General features: G+C 44.7%; 1 protein-coding gene across 2 annotated transcripts; it reads right to left on the reverse strand.

Annotated features, from left to right (window-relative positions):
• Positions 1 to 4,224: 4,224 nt before the first annotated feature.
• Positions 4,225 to 7,496, reverse strand: IFT22 (intraflagellar transport 22). 2 transcript variants are annotated; one of them, XM_047779757.1, is made up of 5 exons: positions 7,328 to 7,496; positions 6,272 to 6,348; positions 6,055 to 6,144; positions 5,583 to 5,785; positions 4,225 to 5,157 (listed from the first exon to the last, which is right to left on the reverse strand). In XM_047779757.1, the coding sequence occupies exons 1-5, from the start codon at positions 7,364 to 7,366 to the stop codon at positions 5,009 to 5,011; spliced, it is 558 nt and encodes a 185-aa protein (XP_047635713.1). In that variant the 5' UTR covers positions 7,367 to 7,496; the 3' UTR covers positions 4,225 to 5,008. The 2 variants fall into 2 exon arrangements, with proteins under 2 accessions (XP_047635713.1, XP_047635714.1); XM_047779758.1 differs by lacking the exon at positions 7,328 to 7,496 and adding an exon at positions 7,151 to 7,296.
• Between the last annotated feature and the right edge of the window lie 5,380 nt (positions 7,497 to 12,876).

The raw sequence follows: 12,876 nt of genomic DNA on the forward strand, positions 1-12,876 counted from the left end.
ATTAACCACTGTGCCATGACGGGAACTCCAGAATAATTTTCTTAAGAGGTACCAATGCAGTTGCCTTTTCAATGGATTTCAGGATCACTGCTCTTTGATTATTTCTTGCATGTTCTCACTGATCAGCAAAGCTTCACTTGTTACAGCAGTTAAGCCTATGCTTTGGATGCAAGAATCTTCTGGTGTTCTGGAAAATGTAAGATGATCTCTAGGAGCTTTCCTGAACAGTTTTGAGATATGGACATTCAAGTTGCAGTATAAGTGGAAAAGTTTTTTTAACGACAGAGCTCCAGAACACCACTTGGTCATTCAGTTAGTTTCAAGAAATATGATACTAAGACCAATGGAACAGAATAGAGAACTCAGAAATAAACCCTGAAACTTATGGTCAATTAATCTTTGACAAGGGAGGCAAGAACATAAAATGGGAAAAAGAAAGTCTATTCGGCAAGCATTGCTGGGAAACCTGGACAGCTGCATGCAAAGCAATGAAATTAGAACACACACTCACACCATGCACAAAAATAAATTCAAAATGGCTGCAAGACTTAAATATACGACAGGACACCATCAAACTCCTAGAAGAGAACATAGGCAAACACTCTCTGACATCAACATCATGAATATTTTCTCAGGTCAGTCTCCCAAAGCAATAGAAATTAGAGCAAAAATAAACCCATGGGACCTAATCAAACTGAAAAGCTTTTGCACAGCAAAGGAAACCAAAAAGAAAACAAAAAGACAACTTACAGAATGGGAGAAAATAGTTTCAAATGATGCAATGGACAAGGGCTTAATCTCTAGAATATATAAGCAACTTATACAACCCAACAGCAAAAAAGCCAATCAATCAATGGAAAAATGGGCAAAAGACCTGAATAGACATTTCTCCAAAGAAGATATACAGATGGCCAGCAAACACATGAAAAAAATGCTCAACATCGCTGATTATAAGAGAAATGCAAATCAAAACTACCATGAGATACCATCTCCCACCAGTCAGAATGGCCATCATTAATAAGTCCACAAATAACAAGTGCTGGAGGGGTTGTGGAGAAAAGGGAACCCTCCTGCACTGTTGGTGGGAATGTAAACTGGTACAGCCACTATGGAGAACAGTATGGAGATACCTTAGAAATCTATACATAGAACTTCCATATGACCCCACAATCCCACTCTTGGGCATATATCCGGACAAAACTCTACTTAAGAGACGCTTGCACCCGCATGCTCATTGCAGCACTATTAACAATAGCCAGGATGGGGAAACAACCCAAATGTCCATCAACAGATGATTGGATTCGGAAGATGTGGTATATATACACAATGGAGTACTACTCAGCCATAAAAAAGAATGACATAATGCCATCTGCAGCAAAATGGATGGAACTAGAGACTCTCATACTGAGTGAAATGAGTCAGGAAGACAAAGACAAATACCGTATCATATCACTTATAACCAGAATCTAATATCCAGCACAAATGAACATCTCCACAGAAAAGAAAATCATGGACTTGGAGAATAGACTTGTGGCTGCCTGACGGGAGAGGGAGGGAGTGGGAGGGATCGGGAGCTTGGGCTTATCAGACACAACTTAAAATAGATTTACAAGGAGATCCTGCTGAGTAGCAGTGAGAACTATGTCTAGACACCATATTGCAACAGAACAAAGGGTGGGGGAAAAATGTATACATGTAAGAATAACTTGATCCCCATGCTGTACAGCAGGGAAAAATAATAAATTAAAAAAAAGAAAAGGAAATATGATACTAGATCTGCAACATACTTGCAAACCATTTTCTGGGTGGTTTTGCTTCAAAAATTGATTTGCCATGCTGTTGTTGCTTTGCTAGGGTCAGTTTCAAAGGGTGACACTTTTAGACAGGTCTGCTTGTGGAATCATCTGCCCAGTTACCACAAGACATTGGAAAGGGTGGGGGCATGGGGCCCAGTTCTGTCTCTGTCCCTATCTTGCTGGGTCACCTCGAACTAGTCATGTGTCATCTTCCCAACTCCCCAAACTTGCTCTTCCTCTTCTATTAATGCCTCAGTGAATAGCATCTATGGTAGGGTGAATAAGGACCCCCAAAGATATCAGGCCCTACTACCCGTAACCTGCATAACCTGTAAATGAGAGTTGGAAGGAGCACCTTTGAAGATGTGACTAAACTGAGGATCTTTAGATGGGAGATCAGCCTGGATTATCCAGGGCTCTAAATGCCATTCTAAGTGTCCTCATAAGAGCCTGGTAGTCAGATACACAGAGAAGGTGATGTACACAGAGGATGGAGAAGAGAGAGGCGTGAAGATGTGGCCTTGAAGACTGGAGCACTGCAGCACAAACCAAGGCATGACAGCAGCCACCTTGGCACTTGTCCTCTTTCCGATCGGCCCTCATGCTGTGGTCAGAGGGGCTCTTCTGCCATGGAGATCTGACCACATCAATCTGCAGTGAAAACCTTTTTTTTTTTTTTTTTTGCTTTTTATGGCCGCACCTGAGGCATATGCAAGTTCCCAGGCTAGGGGTCGAATTGGAGCTGTAGCTGCCAGCCACAGCCACAGCCACAACGCTGGAAACAAGCCATGTCTGTGACCTACACCACAGCTCATGGCAACACCGGATCCTTAACCCACTGAGCAAGGACAGGGATTGAACCCTCATCCTCATGGATACTAGTCAGGTTTGTTAACTGCTGAGCCACACAGGGAACTCCTGCAGTAAAAACCTTTCAGTGGCACCTCAAACCCTGATTCCTTGGCTAGATCAGAGAAGCCCTTCACCATCTGACCCCCGTCTTCTCTTCTCACCCTCGCACTCACACCCACCCACCGACACACACTCAGTCTCACCCACTCACACACTCCCTCTTCCACACACTCTCGAGTGATGCTCCACTTCTGAGTTTCCTGTATGGCCGGGCTGTTCTATGCTTCTGTGGCTTTCATGTGCATTGTCACATCTGTGATAGAGAAAGGAACCTTATTTCAACCATATGCTGGCATGCACATGGCAAAAATCACTGTGCAATTAGAAAATGGTTCTGTGACATTATAAATCAGAACTAGGATTCCCAGACCAGCAGTCTAGGGATATCCTTCCCTTGAAAGAGCTGAGGCTTGAAACTACTTCCCTAAAATTCCACATTCAACATACTTATGTCACAAATCATATTTTTCCAAGCCATTAAAAATGTCCATCAATAAAAATATCTTTCAACATAAATTATTAGTAAAAGCATCTAAAATTCCAAAATAAGTGGTCAAATGGAATATTATGCAGTTGTATAAAAGGCAGCTCTGTACCTTTCCTGTGTACATTTGCACAGATCCCCCAAATAAAAAAGTGAAAAAAGGAGTTCCCATTGTGGCGCAGTGGTTAACTGAGTCCGACTAGGAACCATGAGGTTGAGGGTTTGGTCCCTGCCCTTGCTCAGTGGGTTAACGATCCGGCGTTGCCGTGAGCTGTGGTGTAGGTTGCAGACGCAGCTCAGATCCCTTGTTGCTGTGGCTCTGGTGTAGGCCGGAGGCTACAGCTCCGATTCGACCCCTAGCTTGGGAGCCTCCATATGCCACGGGAGGGGCCCAAGAAATAACAAAAAGACAAAAAAAAAGTGAAAAAAGCAAGTTGTAAAAAAATGTTAATAGCTTGCTACTGTTTCCATTAATAAAGCATGTTTGTATATGCACAGACTTCTGACAGGATGCGGAAGGGGCTTCTGGAGTTGGGAATGGGGCTCAGGGACAGGGAAGACAGGGAGACTTCACTGGATGTTCTCTTGTAACTTCGGCACACACGGCCTCTTAAATTTGAAAGCATTTTCTCCATTCAAGGACTCGAAAAGGTTGTACTCTAACTATTAACGTAAACAAAAGCTGCTGGGTTTTCTCCTTAGCTCTGGGATAATCATTAAAAATTAGATAAAAATAATTTGTTTGTTTTAGGGCTGCATTCTCAAGGTCGATTATTATTATCGCAGCTATTAGGTAAAGAAGATTTACTACAGTTCATGTGAACGTAGTTTTGTGTTCCTTGAAAAAGTCCCGAGAACAGGTCAGGCCAAAGGAAATTAACCTGGGCTTAAGATGTGCTCACGGATAATCCAGGCAGTTTGCTAAGAGCTGACTGTTGTTCAGTCTAAATTTACCAGGGAGCCGTCATCATCTGCAGACACCACTCTCTCAGGCAGACTGCCCACACAGCCCTCTGCGCTGGAAGAGCGAAACACAGCCAAACATATTTATTCCTCTTTTCTTCCACTCTCAGTGGAAAAGACCTACATCGAGCTTTCAATCTACTTCATGTATGTTCAGGTTGGCTATATTAGAAAATCAAAAAAATAAAAATTATGAAAGAAAAACAAATCCTCAGATTACTAAAACAAACTCACCTGTACAAAAAGCTATAAACTCACCCTTTTGGGTTACTGAAGCAGCAAATCTTTTGACCATTTTTACAAATTAGGTGTCATGACAACATAACATTGTTTTTTCCTGTATTACATGAAGTAATATTTAAGAATCAAATTCTGAAATAACAAAAAAAAACCCTAAAAAAACCCCACATATGCCTTTCACCTTCTAATATGCTATGGTATCCAGATGTCAAGGACATCTAAATAAAACTAAAATCTTAGAGAGGTTAAATGCTAATGTTTTCTGAAAATATCCTAGGCGAATTTTAAGGATTTAAACCAGTGCTGTATCACTGGGCTATGACAGTTAACAATTCTACAACTTTTATAATGTGACATATATGAAGTGAAAAAAAAAAATTAGAAATCCTCAGTTTTCCAGCTCTTTGGAGACATCTGGGGCAAAGGAATCAGAATTCAAGAACGGGATTTTCTCAGCTCAACTAAGGACAGAGAATAGATGGTAGAGTCAACTGGTACCTTTGGGCAAATCGGGAAAATGTCTTCTGAAGCCACAGGGAGGGAGGGGAGAAGCTGAGTGTCGGGATGGATTTTAGATCTGCGGGGAACTGACTTCCTGTGGGACGAGGAGCGGTTAGGTGATAATTGACATCTCCTCCCGGTCTCTGCTCTCAGACACTGAGTTGATTATGCTTCTTAAATACTTTATGAATTCCATCCTCATCTCTTCGGGGTCATCCTCAAGGTTCGAGTGCACCAGCTTTAGCTTGTTCAAGGGTGGCGCTTAAAAAGGGAAAAAATGTAATTAGGCATGAATTTTTTTTTTTTTTGGTCTTTTTGTCTTTTTAGGGCCACACCACAACATATGGAAGTTCTCAGGCTGGGGGTCAAATTGGAGCTATAGCCACCGGCCTACACCAGAGCCACAGCAACCCGGGATCCGAGCCGTGTCTGCAACCTACACCACAGCTCACGGCAACGCCAGATCCTTAACACACCGAGCGAGGCTGCCTCGTTGGGTCCTTAACCTGCTGAGCTACAACGGGAACGCCAGCAATTCTGACTTTTGCAGTGAGAAAAACAAATGCATAGGATACAGTCAGTGCTCACTAACTGCACGGAGCTGCTGGTTTCAAAGACACAGAGCAATATACAGATGCCCAGAGCATTTCAGACAAGAGCAGAAAGGAGAACCCCAAGCTCCTTACACAAAGTGGGGTTTCCTTTATCACTTCCGGAGCCTGGCTTATGGTGTGCAATTAACAGACACTGAGTATCCTGTAAAAACTGCTGCTGGACAAAGCAGGAATACCACATCTCAATTTCCGTCAGGTGGCTTGGGATGTCAGCGTTGAAGACGATCACCACCCCGTGAGAGTCCTTCATCAGAGCTGGCCAGCAAGACTCGAACCTGCGCAGCAGAAAAGGACGCGGGTGGAAGGGTAGGTGGTTCTGGTTTCTAATCGGGGACTTGAAAAATAATCTCTTAGTATGAATCACTGATGGATGACCTCTCACGGTATCATGACCCAGGCACTAACGTCTCAAGAGCAATGTGTCATAATTGATCAAGCCCTAAACACATGCTATGAAGGGCGCCAGGCTCATGTTCAAGGTGTCTGGCGGGCAGGGGATTTCTGAATCATTTGAGGGAGCAAACATTCTTTAAGGGAAACGTACTTTGGGTCGCCGCCACAATCCCAGAGCTCAAATTCACAGCCGGTGCCTTTGTTGTTGCTGGTAACGTGCGGGTTCTCAAATTCCAGGATCCTAAAGATAAAAGCACGAGCGGCACCTTTCCTTAGGAAATGTCATACTTTGGGAACAGCACTGGCACCAAAGGTAGGGCTGGGTGACGGCTGCGGACTCTGTGGGACACAGGTTTGTCAGGGCTCACCTCACTCCTTGGGTTGGGTGGTATTCGGTAATGTCAGAAGATTCTGTCAGAAAGTTGGCCAATACGGTTTTCCCGCTCTGTGGAAATTAAGATAATAAATGATCTCTGTGGAAGAGGCGAATAGTGAACCATGAGCAAGTCTTCTAATGGCTGGACCCAGTTGTGGTGGAGAAGAGGCCAGGCCACCCCAGACCACCTGGGTGGAGGGCTCTCCCCAGATGGGTGGGCACAGCCTGCTCTGGGACCAGAGAGCACAGCCTTCAGTGCTGGCTCTGCTGCTGGGTGACTTTACCCACATCTATGTCCCCCGGCTGGCTTGCCCTGAAGCTCTAGATGAGAAAACAATTGTTATGTTGCTGCAGTCTTCCAAAGTAAGAAGATGTCTTAGTTTATTTAGCGGCCCAAAGAAACAGCAAAAAGACAAAATAAACAAACAAAAAAACACATCTTTCCACATGTTCATCTACTATGGTGGTTCCTGGACGACCAGCATCAGCAAAAAAATACAAATTCTCAGGTCCCTCCCAGACCCACTGAATCATTAACTCTGGGATAGGATGGGCAAAGTGTGCTATTAACAAGACCACCAGGCAATTCTGATGCGTGCTGAAGTTGAAGAGTTATTCGTTTACTACTAACAAAATTGTTTTATACATTTATTCTTGTGTACGGTGTGAAGTACATAGCTAGATTTAATCCCACTCCTCCCTCTCCCCGACTGCCACACACATTAAAAGCTAACTGTTCCACGACCACGTGTAATCGATAAGTTTTTCCTCCGTTTTTTTCTCGCCCGACAGACATATTTCATTAGGCATGTCATGGGCGCAAAGGAGAGTCGTGAGATCTAGGTTCTGATTCCATAATGCCACTCACTACCTTGGGCCTTCAGGCCTTAGTACAACCGAGTCAAGGTCTGGGAGCCCCGAGTTCACGGTGAAGCCAGCAGCTCACACCAGGGTGGGCGCGGTAGGACTGGGCTCCCGGCTCCTGTGGGGCTTCGGGCGCAAAACACGGCCGCTGCCCGGCTTGCCGCCCCGCAGGCTCCGGCCTCACCTCGCAGGGCCCCACGAAGAGGATCTTGGCCTTCAGCATCGCCGTCCACCGTCTGCAGGCCCCCTGGAGCCCACCTGGGCGCTGCCTGAGTCAGAGTGGTCCTCAGGGCGGAGCTGAAGTCGCCGCGCTGGTTGGCTGCTTTCGTCCCCATGGAGACGGGAGCGGCCGCGGGGGCCGACGGGAGTGGGCGGGTTCCTATGGGGGCGGGGCTAGGCGCACCCAGGGCTCCGATATCCTCTGCTGGCTCCCTGATGCACAACGTGAGCTTCGGATTGGAGGTGGGCGGCAAGGCAAAGGAAGAGGGTGGGAAGGAAACAAAAAATCCGGATCCATTTTCGATTCTGAGCAGGGGAGCCCGCAGAGCTCACCGATCTGGCATCACACTTTGCAGGGAGGAGGCGGAATGTGGATCCCCAATCTCCTTTACTCCGCCCTCTAACCCCAAAAGAGGTCAAACAGGCCAAACAGCAGGTGAGGTGGTGTTGGAACCAGCCTCTGACGCTTTTATCACTCTGGCATGATACTGCCCACCTTGGGAACGGAGTTATCCTATCCTTGGCCCAGTCTAGAAAAGGTCAGGGGAAAACGAGTCTCTAAATAGAGATTCACCCCTCACTGGCTTTTGGATAATCTGGGAGAAACGAAAAGGATTGTAATGCTTCGGCCTTGTTGGCTGTCAGTGCCGGTGTCTGATCGCATTGCTGCTAAATTCAGTCATTAGGACAGCTTTAAATTACAGGGCCGGTACAGAATTTTGGGTGAGGCCTTGAAATTGTATCTGTGTGCCAAGCGTGCCAATACAAAATATGCTAGACCCCCCAGAATGCTAGCATAACGAAAATAAGTAAATAAATCCAGTACCAAATCTTTGTTTGAATTGCAAAGAACTTTTTTGCAGTACAAACTGAACTGTAAGGAAGAGTCTGCCCCAACTTCAAGGTGTCGTTAATTGATAAATATCTTTTGAATGCCTGCTGTATACCAGGCACTCTTCTAGGTGCTGAGGATGTGCCTGTACCTCTTGAGGCTTTCACTCCAGTGGAGTAGATGGATATTAAGTAAACAAGTTAACAACTTAGTCTCTGGTAGAGACAATTTTAGACGTTGGTAAGTGCTATGAATAAAAATAAATCACTAAAGAGGTGAGGAGTGTGAAGGAGCCAATTTTGGATGGTGTAGTCAAGGCAAGACCTTGCTGCAGAGGTGACATTAAAGGAGAAAGCTAAGGCGTTCCCAGCAGGGCTTAGCGGAAATGAATCTGACTAGCATCCATGAGGACAAAGTTTCGATCCCTGTCCTCAGTCAGTGGGTTAAGGACCTGGCGTTGCTGAGCTGTGCTCGCTCGCACGTACACAAAGCTAAGTGAAGAGAGGGCTCAAATTAACCATGTTAAGATCTAGGGGAAGAGCATTCCAGCAGAACAGCGGGGCAAAGATACTGAGGCGGAAATAAACTTGGCATATTCTGAAAACGGCCCAGAGGGCTGGTGACATGGGTGCAGGAAAAATAAGGGGATGGCAGGAAGTGCTGTTGGAGAGATTAAGTAAGACTTTGGAAGTGGATGCTAAGGGTAATTGGAAGCCTGTGCCAGGACTGTATTTGGCTATGTGTAATAGAAACTCCACCACAGCGACTTAACCAAATATGAGATTGATTATTTTCTTACATAACAAGGAATCGAGGGATAGACGTACAACAGCTGATGTAGCCTCTCTCTCCTTTTGTGTCCTGACGCCTTTGGTGAGGCTGCTCTACCTTTGTGTCGTTGCTTTCTAGGCAGGAACAAAGGTGAAGAGCAGAGGTCAAAAGATAAAGAAGTACTCCAGTCTCCTCCTTACTCAGAAAAGCAGTGGCTTCTTTAGAATCCTTATCCAGTGATTTCTCCTTATGTCTCATTGGGTAGAACCTCCCTCACTGCAAAGGAACCTGGGAAATGTCCGTTGTAGCTTTGCACATTTCTTTTCCCAAAAAGTGGGGCCCAGAGTGGGAGTGGGGTGTGGGGATGGGGGTTGATATTGGCTAGGAAACTGGCCAGCCAGGAAGTCATCGGAGTTCCCTGGTGGCCTAGCAGTTAAGGATTTGGCATTGTCACTGCTGTGGCTTGGGTTACTCCTGTGGCTCAAGTTCACTCTCTGGCCCAGAAACTTCTGCATGCCAAGGGTGCGGCTAAAAAAAAGTCATTATGGGAGATTTGGAGCTGTGTGCTGACATGATCTGATTTGTGTTTAAAAGTGAACACTACTGCTGTGTGCAGCAAAAGGGGCAAGTGAGGATGTGTAGCTGGCAGTTAGGAAGGTGTTCAGGTGGCTTAAGAGAGGGATGCTGATGGTCTGGCTAGGGTAGCAGCGAGGTTGGATCTGGGACACACTGAAGGTAGAACTGGCAGGAATTGCTGGTGGATTAGCTGTCAGGCGTGAGGGAGAGAGGAGTTAAGGAAGAGTCACAGGACATTGGCTTATGTGGTTGTGTGGATAATGTTTGCCATTTCCAGACTTGGGAAGGCTGGGGGAGGGTTTGTGGTGGGAGATTAAGGGTTGCGTTTTAGTTATGTTAGTTTTGAGGTGCCTATTAGCTGTTGAGGGAGGAATGGGATATAAAATTCGGTACCCGATGGGAAAAGTGAAGACTAGAGCCACACATCTGGAAGATACCAGTCAGCATGTGGAATGCCATTAAGACAGTATCATGTCCATCACATAATAAAAGGAATCAGACTCGTGAATGGCAAAGTGACATGGAAAGAAAAAACAAGCAAAAACAACAGAAACATACCAGAAAGGACCCTAGATTATTGAACCATCAGATAAAAACTTTAAAATGAATACACTTTCTTCTTCTTCTTCTTTTTTTTTTTTCCGCTTTTTAGGGCTGCACCCAAGGCATATGCAGGTTCCTAGGCTAGGGGTCTAATTGGAGCTACAGCTGCTGGCCTACACCACAGCCACAGCAATGCGGGATCCCAGCCGCATCTTCCACCTACACCACAGCTCACGGCAACCCCAGATCCTTAACCCACTGAGCAAGGCCAGGGATTAACCTGCAGTGTCATGATTCCTAGTTGGAATCATTTTAGCTGGGCCACAATGGGAGCTCCTGAATATACTTTCTCTTTCTGTGTTTAGTATGTGATAGGGATTTTGTTTTTTAACAAAAAAGGAGATCAAATGAGATAAAAATAAGATAGAGAATTTGAGCAGAAAATCCAAGAATGTAGAAATATGTTTCTGTTCATATATATTCATAAATAAAACAAACCGAATAGCAATTCTATAACTGACAACATAGAAAAAAGCAAAGTTCAGAAATAAATAAGTGGGTTTAACTGCAAATTGGAAAGATTAAAAAGATGGAATTAGTCCAGTTATAAAATAAATAAGTAGCGAGATGTAGAGAAAGAGAGAGAGCGAGAGCAAGAGCGAGAATATTAGGGAGAAGGAAGAGAGTTCAGAAGGAAATATTTCCAGACTGAAGCACAGAGAGAGAAAAGGATGGAAAAAGAGCAGTGATTTTTCAGGGTCTGAGTTCGTATCCTGGATCAATGTTGGGGAGGGGGCAGGAACCATGAAGCTTTACAATGGCGGTTCTCCTTTCTGTGTGGAAAGACACGATACCTCCTCTTTGCACAGAAATGGCTTTGCCTCTCAGTCCGTACCAGGTGTGTTGGGTCCAGAGCCAGGGCTTCCTCAGTCCTGGTGTTTCCTGAACCTCACTGGGGTGGGGGCGGGGGGTGCTACCTCCTTTAACAACCTGAGACTTCTTTGAAGAGTCTTATTCATGTTTGGGTCCCCTGGGCCCAGTCCAAATTCTGGACACAATAGGTGCCCCGTAAATTTCAGTTCCATCTCCATCTCTCCAGCACATGCATCCAGACACACATACGCATGCACATTCATTTAATCTATAAATATGTAAGTTAATGAAAATTCCCTTATACTTGCCTTAGGGCTTTAGTTTTTGTTTCCAGGTGAGAGAAATAAAAAATGGCAACTGCTTTACATGTCTTGGATATAAGTATGATATAAATTTGTGATTATTATTGTAGTAGATTGTTGAAATACTTTGCTTTATGACTTTCATTTTAATTAGAGGAGGTTGACTTCAGATGGCTTTATACCCAACCCAGCCTTTGATTCTGAAGGGAGCAATATGACCTTGGCAGGGGCCAGGCCAGCATGACCTAAGAGTAATTTTTCCTCCTGATTTTGTGACTTGATGCAATAAAATCTCTCTTGAAAGAATTTAAAGAAATACATTTGACATATTTCAAATCCTTTCTATAAATTGTTGAAAAGATTTAATATAACCGCCAGTCATAAAATCTTTAATTTGAGGTGACCTTCTGTGGTCCCAATTCTTACACATGCAGTTTTTATTACTAAAGAATAAATGATGGATTTCCTGTTATTCAAGGGAATAAAAATGCCATTCAGTCACTTCCTCCTACAACATAGAGATTTGAGCACTTTCAGTTCAACTCTCAAAGATAGAAATCATCACAGAATGGTTTGTAACCTGGAAATATTTTGTCTTCTATTATGCAGGCATCCCTTATTTTTTATTATTGGTTTTTAAAACATTCTAGCCAAGGATAAGCTTCAGAAAGTTTGGTTTAGGGCAAAATCAATAAAATAAAATTATTTTTCATCAATTCCCATTATAAAGCCTGAGCTATGCTTTCAGTATGAAAAAATATTTCCCAGTGGGTTGAAGATAAAACTTTTGGCGAAAACAGTGAAACAGGGATGTGACTTAACTAGGATCTTTTGTCTTCATTTGTCAGTGTGCTGCACGCAGCCGTTGGGGAAGCAGTCGTGCAGTGGAAAGACTGCTGATTTTGGAGTAAGGCAGAATTTGAAATTAGCTGAGTGATCATAAGAAGCTTCCTTACACTCTTGGGCTCCGTGGGAGCCAGCCTTCGAGATGGCTCCCGTGACACTCACCTCTTGCGCTGAGTAGGGCTGACCCATGTAACCAATAGGATGCTGAGGGATTTTCTGAGGCTGGATCATAAAAAGATATTGTAACTTCCTCCTTCCACTTTCTCCAGTCAGTTGTTCTGGGGCAAGCCAGCTGTCATGTCTCAAGGACACAAGCCACCCTGGGGAGAGCCCCCATGGGGTGAGGAACTGAAGCTCCCTGCTTACCCATGGGGTAACTTACCAGCCATGTGGGTGAGCCATCCTGGGCCAGTCCTCCGGCTCCAGTCAAGCCTTTAGATCACGTGTGACCCCTGCCAGCATCTTGCCTACAACCTCATAAGAGAGCCTGAGCCAGAACCACCCAGAGCTCCCTGAGCTGCTCCTAAATTCTTGACCCACAGAAACTGTCTGGGATGATGTGCTTATTGTTGCTTTAAGGTGCTAAGCTTTGGGGTAATTTGTTACGTAATGATAGATAACTAACACAGAGCCTTAGTGACTCACCCACTGAAATGGGACTTCTAAACCCATCCTATAGGTTGTTGGGAGGATTGAACGACTTGAGACTTACAAGCAATCTAGCCCAGTTCCTGGTACATTAAGTGGTTGATATCTGGCAGCTGTCATCAC

Source organism: Phacochoerus africanus, chromosome 5 (assembly GCF_016906955.1).
Source record: "Phacochoerus africanus isolate WHEZ1 chromosome 5, ROS_Pafr_v1, whole genome shotgun sequence".
NCBI lineage: Eukaryota > Metazoa > Chordata > Mammalia > Artiodactyla > Suidae > Phacochoerus > Phacochoerus africanus.

What these genes read in the sequence shown, in the direction of transcription:
- IFT22 (XM_047779757.1), bottom strand. Translation starts at nt 7,366, where the DNA reads ATGCTGAAGGCCAAGATCCTCTTCGTGGGGCCCTGCGAG. An exon ending in CACCCAACCCAAGGAGTGAG is followed by an intron (nt 6,145 to 6,271) that starts GTGAGCCCTGAC and finishes TTTTATCTTTAG; the next exon opens with GATCCTGGAATTTGAGAACC. An exon ending in TAAAGGAAACCCCACTTTGT is followed by an intron (nt 5,158 to 5,582) that starts GTAAGGAGCTTG and finishes TCCCTTTTTAAG; the next exon opens with CGCCACCCTTGAACAAGCTA.